Consider the following 5,824-nt stretch of genomic DNA (forward strand, 5'->3'; position numbering starts at 1 on the left):
TATATCTCACCATAAAAGTTTTGGTCAGATATTCTGGCTCCCGCACTGAGTAATATCCTTGAGGTGTCTGTATGCCCATTGGCCACAGCTTGCATAAGAGCTGTCCAACCAAGAGGGGAGGTGGCATGAACGTCAGCTCCATATTTTAACAGTAACAAGACTGCCTTCGACCAACCCAACGATGCACAAATCTGAAGTGGAGTTAAACCAGACCCATCTATTTGATTGACTGGATGCCCTATTTACACAAAATGGAAAATATTCATAAAACCCTCAGTAAACAAAGATCAAATGAATGAATGTGGCACATGAAATACTATAATTATTTGACAGAGCAGTTTCGGCTAACAGATCAGTTGAATTAATTAGTGTGTGTGCAACAGAATTGAGGTGATGTCATCATTTGACTCACCACTTGAAAGCAAGCCGCACAGCTCTGTAAACTGCTTTTTCCAGCAGTTATCTGCCAACTCGCTCCCGGACTCGCACATGTTCGTCAGGTGCCACGAGCCGGTGCAAGCTTTGGCACGCGAGGCGCGATGGTCGAACTGGTTCAGTTGAGACCATAATAAAACTTCCTGATGGAATCAATGACCTCTCGAAACGCGGGGTTGAGGAAGATGTCTTGTCAATGTCTCGGAGTCAGCGGAGTCGGCAGGTGGGTGTCCTTTGCTTCCGGCTGATGCGAGATGACGGGGAAATCAGATGCTGCAGCTGGCTCAGTAGATCAGCTGGATGCAGCGGGCTGCGTGCGGAGTACTACCGCCCTCTTCTTGTGCGTTGCCATTGGCAACGCTTGGTGTTTTCGAACGCAGGCTTTAACTTTCAGCCCTTTCAGCAATACCAATCTCTTGCTGTATATTTGTTCAAGATCGGCAGGAAGTTGTTAACGCTGCAGCCATGTCAAAACTGCCAAAATTGCATGGTGCAGGGTAGATTTACTCTCATGCATGAATTTGTTTAGCTGACCGTGCGGGCACAAGATAGAAAAATGCCTTGACAATGTTGGTCACTTTGCAACAAATGATATTGTTTTAAATTCAAAACTGTAAATTGAGCACTTAGAAAGTGCATTTAACTTTGTCTCCCTTTGACTTTCTTTTCACATTGCTTTTTTCCCCAGTTAATTTAAATAAATAAAAAATAATACAACAATACAGTTAGTTTTTGTTCTGAGGAATGAGTTCCTCTGAAAGTGATCATTTAAAAATTGTTGTTATTAACTCTGGTGCAGTTTGGAGGGCCAAAATCAGTACTAGTGCCAAGATCAGCAAACTAACTGCGTTGGCTGTGTCACACTTTCATGGTTCTGGTTTACAGTCCTCATCCAAGCTTTCGCGATTCAGGATGGTTCTTGTCAGGACTAGAGCAGTTTTATCATGGGACATGACAGTTTCAGAAGAGGAGCTGAAAGATAATGGTAAATTCTTCAAATGTTTCATTTGGCATATACTGTATTTTTTATTTTTTTTTTTCAAATGAGCTTTTTTTTTACAAAATGTGTTTTTTTTTTTTTTCTAATTTAAAAAAATTAATAAAATAAGATGAAATCCTTTTAGTAGAGTGTCGAATTCCTCCGAAACGCTCTGCACCTGATTTAAGAGGGCCAACATCATTTGAAATCAATGAGGCCACTAAACATTTAGCAATGCAAAATTCTGAAAGGTCTGGACAGAAATCATCTGAAGCAGAGGATGACCTAGATGTAAGGTTTATTGACAAAGCTTTATGAGATTTTATTTTTGGTACGTTAACACTGTTTGAAATTGTTTGGCCATTTTTGTGAACAGTATGCTGAACGTTTCTCCAAGGACAGTCCCCGCATTTTTATATCCTTAATTGAGACAGGAGCACAACTTCTGAATTTTACCCCAAACGGTATGGAAGTTTTACAACAGGTAAAAAAGGAGTGGAATTCAAAGAAGGACATACCTATTCATAGCCCGTATGTCAAACAACTCACAGACATGGGTTTCTCAGAGAGGCTGGTTGTGAAAGCACTAACAGACAAAAAGTAAGTAAATCGCTGCTCTCTGATCTGATTTTAGATAGTCAATCACACCTTGTCTGTAAGAATGAGATCCTAAGAGTTCCTCAACCACTATTTCCAAAATTTTCTAGGATGAATGTTAATGAGGCTATGGAGTGGCTGCTTGAGCAGAGTTCTAACTCAAAAGAGGCTGACCAAGCAGAGGAACCATCTTCTAGTCAGGCAAAGCCAATGACTGTATTGGAAGAATTTCAAAATCTAATGCAAGCTGCCCTGAGCAGAAGGCAAGAAAATATTAAATTGGATTTGAAACTTGTTGAACGTTTAAAACAAATGGGATTTAAAGCAACAGATATTGAAAGGGCCCTAAGGGAGACTGATAACAACATTAAAGAAGCAGTTGCCTTACTGAAAGACAGTCCAAATGCCAGTGCAGCAACTCAGAGCAAACATCTGGATCCCCATGGTTCAATGTTTAAAGCGATGATGGCAAGTGAAATCATTCAGCTTAATTTAGAGAAGCCTAAGTTTCTTCTGGGTCAGTACTCATGGCTGTAGAATTAGATTTCTGCCTTTCCATGGATCTTTCATGTTTTGATATGTCTACAGCTTTATTGTCGATACTTGAGGACCCACAAAGTTTAACATTATGGCTGAAAGATCGGGAAATTTGCTGCATCCTGAACTACTTGATCCTTCTGCACAACACAGAGGTCAGTGGAGGACGAAAATTGACTTGAAAATGAAATGTGAATCCCAATTATAATTGATATTTTTATTAACATCATGCCATTGAATGCTCAAAATAATTATAATGTAATCATTAGTGCTTCTTATAATTTTAATTATATCATGATGATGAGCCTTCCTTCAATTCCCATGTTCTTTTAAAATCAAGTTTGCAAAAACAACTACATTGAGGTTCTGTTTAAACATAAACAAAATATGAGTTGGTCTTTTAAAAATAGGAGATACCTTAAAATAACCATGGCATTTGATTTTCTTTCGCACATACTATAAAAAATATTACAAATCACTGTTTTTTTCAATCAAAGGGGGAAACAGTGTCTCACGGTGCTCACGCGTCATTGAAACGTTGCTTATTCTGCGATGCACATGGGCTGTGGGCTGCATCAGTGGTGTGGGAAGCGGTGAGAGGGGCAAGAGTCCTCCAGACTTTGGTGTCCGATGACCGGATACTGTTGCCAGCCTACTCTGAGAGCCTGTTGAGGTGCTGCTCCCAGCTCCTGGCCTGTTCCCTCCGCTGGTCGTTTTACTGTTATATTGATTGTTCATAGTTCGTGCAATACTGTACATGTGGCCAATGTCTGGTCGATCGTTTGGGTTGGCTGTGATACTTGCAGCCACTAGACTTCTTAACTGTAAAGAGTGATGTATAATATGTGAGTTCAAGTAGAGAGCAATATTTTTCAGAGTTTCAAGAATGAAATTTAGTTGCTGGCTTACACTGTCTGAATACACACTGCTCGGGAGGGGTGGATAATCACACTCTTCAATCTTCATACATAGGGTGTACAGGTTCATTTTGTCACCATAAAATGGGGACTGGAGAGCAGCCATCTGTAAACCAAAATGAAATTAATACATTGCTCTAAACAGAGTTAATCATGTCATATATTTTGTGCAACTTAGTGCTACCTCATAGAGTAGACAGCCAAGTGACCAAATGTCACTTTTAAAATTATAACCATGTTCGTGAATTCGCTCTGGACTCATATAGTAAGGTGTGCCAACAAGCGAATGGGCAGCCACAGTTTTTGAACTGAAGAACCTCCCCAGACCGAGATCCCCCAATTTTATCACCCCTGATGCTGTGATGAATACATTTGCAGGTTTGATGTCTATAAAGAGAAAAGAAAAGGATTTTAAAATTTTAACTGACTTAAAATTATTTAACTTAAACTTGCGTAGTAGTTTTACCTCTGTGCATTATGCGTTTCGAATGCATGTGATCAACTGCACTGCAAAGCTGTACAAAATATTTCCATATGGTCCGCTCTGGAATGAGTCGCCTGTGCCGACGAAAGTGTTTAATCATTCTCAGGAGGTCCCCTGCGTCTGCCAACTCCAGGACTATATTTAGTTCATCGTTTTCAATAAATGATGCCAGATATCGAATAACATTTGGATGATCTAGTTGCTGTTGTAAAAAAATAGTTGTCAAGTAACAACATTCAGAATTAAAGCAATTAAATTTTTTCGGTATATTTTTAACAAATGAAAAAAAAAAAATTGTCATTATTTGAAAAAAGCAACTAACCTGGAGCAGGTTGGTCTCCTTAACGCAGTCCACCCGCGCCTTGGCGTCCATCATGTCGAAGATGAGCACCTTCTTGAGGGCGACCACGCTGCCATCCGCCTTGGAGCGGGCCCGGTACACGACGCTGAACTGGCCCTTGCCGATGCGCCTCTCCACGACGAGCGCGGCTGTGGACCGGTACTGGCTGCTGTTGGCCGTGGGGTTGAGCAGGGCGAGCAGCTCGGCCTGCGACATGGCGACGACGCCGTCCTGGCGGTTCAGCGGTCCCCGACGGCGGCCTCGGTGGCTACGCGTCGTCTGCTGCTATCGTTGTTGTTGTTGGTCCCGGACTGCGGGCGGCAGCGGCGCAGTGCGAGCAAGGCATTGATTTCGAGGGTGCATGTCACTGCCCTTTGTCCTGCGGGGCGTGCCGCTGTCGGGTCAAAGGCCTCGGCGCGGACCAGGATCACGTCGTGCTCGAGGACGGCGAAGACTCCGGGGGGGGGGGGGACTGCTTGGGGTCCGCGAGATGGAGGTCCGCCAAGGGCGGCGTGACGCGACGAGCGAAGGCTAAGAGACTCGAACGCACAACTCGGCTGACCTGCCGGCCCCTGACGGTGTGGGTGGGTGGCGAGCGCGAGCGTCGGGGCACGACTGAGGGCGGTCGCCCCGCCGCCCGGCCGGACGCCACCCGGGCCCTCCACGCGCCCCACGCCTCGCGCCACCCGCGCCCCGCCAGCCATCGACCAACAACCCTCCGTGTCATTCGGGCCGACACCCCGGAGCGGGCGGGCGAGCGAGGCCCCGCGACGTGGCGGTCCGGTCTCCCCAGACGCCGCCGCCGCCACCTTCCTAGCCCTGCTGTTCAGTTCAGCCCCCCTCCCTCCCTCACAAAGGGGAAGGCCTTCCGGATGCCGGGGTCTGGGGGAAGAGAAAATTGAGGGGGGGGGGGAGCTGCGCTCGACTGTCTGCTCTGTTCACTTCCCTGTCCGCCCGCTTACCGCCCCCACCCTCAGTAACCCTCCCTGGGGCTGACCCGGGCGGGCTGACCGGGACGGCGGAGGGCTTTGCGTGTTTGTTTACTTTTCCGGGGTGCGTTTTCGATGCGGAGGAGGAGGGGGGTCGCGGGTGTCAGAGGCGAAAACACGGCAGCGGGCTCTCTTGGAGCGGGAGGGGAGGGGGGTGGTAATGGAAGCCCGCCTCTCGCGGAGTTTTGAGATGCAATGATAATGGGAGTCGAGCCATGAATAATTGATATTCTCGATGGGTTTGGTGTTAGGCCCGCCCCGATCGGTACTATCTCCGCCATCGCCCGGCTAGCGACACGAGCTGACATGAGTACACTGTAATTTTGGGGTGTCTCAAATGTATACGCCAAAAGGCGTTTGCTACAGGATCCCGAGCGACATTTGGCGTATACTTTTGAGACGCCTTTTGGCGTATAGATTCTAGACATCTTTTCCCATACCATTCCCACAGCACAGCCCAGGCTGCCCGTGCATGCAGATGCAAGGGTGTACAGGATGTGAGCGCCTTTCAGGGTGTATGTATCAAAGGGCCTCTGCTGTGCTGTG

General features: G+C 46.3%; 4 protein-coding genes across 6 annotated transcripts in view; 2 read left to right on the plus strand and 2 right to left on the minus strand.

Annotated features, from left to right (window-relative positions):
- Positions 1–863, minus strand: part of LOC113213154 (B-cell lymphoma 3 protein-like) — a 16,009-nt gene extending 15,146 nt beyond the window's left edge. Inside the window, exons 1-2 of the mRNA XM_026432125.2 lie at positions 413–863; positions 11–238 (exon numbers count right to left, since the gene is read on the minus strand). Coding sequence (XP_026287910.1) covers positions 11–238; positions 413–491 — 307 coding nt within the window. The 5' untranslated portion in view covers positions 492–863. The remainder of the gene's footprint in view (positions 1–10; positions 239–412) is intronic.
- The window catches only part of LOC113213152 (monocarboxylate transporter 2-like), a 16,256-nt gene that overhangs the window by 2,116 nt on the left and 8,316 nt on the right, over positions 1–5,824 (plus strand). The gene's annotated exons all lie outside the window — the stretch shown is intronic.
- LOC127749546 (ubiquitin-associated domain-containing protein 1) lies at positions 933–2,864 on the plus strand. Of its 3 annotated transcripts, none has more exons than XM_052268131.1 (5): positions 933–1,420; positions 1,545–1,705; positions 1,791–2,014; positions 2,122–2,528; positions 2,600–2,864. In XM_052268131.1, exons 1-5 carry the CDS (start codon positions 1,180–1,182, stop codon positions 2,728–2,730), a joined length of 1,164 nt encoding a protein of 387 aa, XP_052124091.1. In that variant the 5' UTR covers positions 933–1,179; the 3' UTR covers positions 2,731–2,864. The 3 variants fall into 3 exon arrangements, with proteins under 3 accessions (XP_052124091.1, XP_052124092.1, XP_052124093.1); XM_052268132.1 differs by having other exon boundaries at positions 1,560–1,705; XM_052268133.1 differs by having other exon boundaries at positions 1,563–1,705.
- LOC113213155 (serine/threonine-protein kinase Nek7-like) lies at positions 2,751–4,940 on the minus strand. The gene is made up of 5 exons (XM_026432126.2): positions 4,272–4,940; positions 3,932–4,151; positions 3,650–3,852; positions 3,458–3,571; positions 2,751–3,370 (listed from the first exon to the last, which is right to left on the minus strand). The coding sequence occupies exons 1-5, from the start codon at positions 4,503–4,505 to the stop codon at positions 3,017–3,019; spliced, it is 1,125 nt and encodes a 374-aa protein (XP_026287911.1). The 5' UTR covers positions 4,506–4,940; the 3' UTR covers positions 2,751–3,016.

The sequence above is a fragment of the Frankliniella occidentalis genome, unplaced genomic scaffold, assembly GCF_000697945.3.
Source record: "Frankliniella occidentalis isolate FOCC.00 unplaced genomic scaffold, Focc_3.1 Scaffold64, whole genome shotgun sequence".
NCBI classification, from domain to species: Eukaryota; Metazoa; Arthropoda; class Insecta; order Thysanoptera; family Thripidae; genus Frankliniella; species Frankliniella occidentalis.

Coding starts and splice junctions, on each gene's coding strand:
- LOC127749546 (XM_052268131.1), top strand. CDS start 1,180: ATGAGTTCCTCTGAAAGTGATCATTTAAAAATTGTTGTTATTAACTCT. Junction 1,421..1,544: donor AGAGGAGCTGAAAGATAATG/GTAAATTCTTCA, acceptor TAATAAAATAAG/ATGAAATCCTTTTAGTAGAG. Junction 1,706..1,790: donor AAGCAGAGGATGACCTAGAT/GTAAGGTTTATT, acceptor TTTTGTGAACAG/TATGCTGAACGTTTCTCCAA.
- LOC113213155 (XM_026432126.2), bottom strand. CDS start 4,505: ATGTCGCAGGCCGAGCTGCTCGCCCTGCTCAACCCCACGGCCAACAGC. Junction 4,152..4,271: donor AGGAGACCAACCTGCTCCAG/GTTAGTTGCTTT, acceptor TTTTTACAACAG/CAACTAGATCATCCAAATGT. Junction 3,371..3,457: donor GCAGTGTGTATTCAGACAGT/GTAAGCCAGCAA, acceptor CACTCTTTACAG/TTAAGAAGTCTAGTGGCTGC.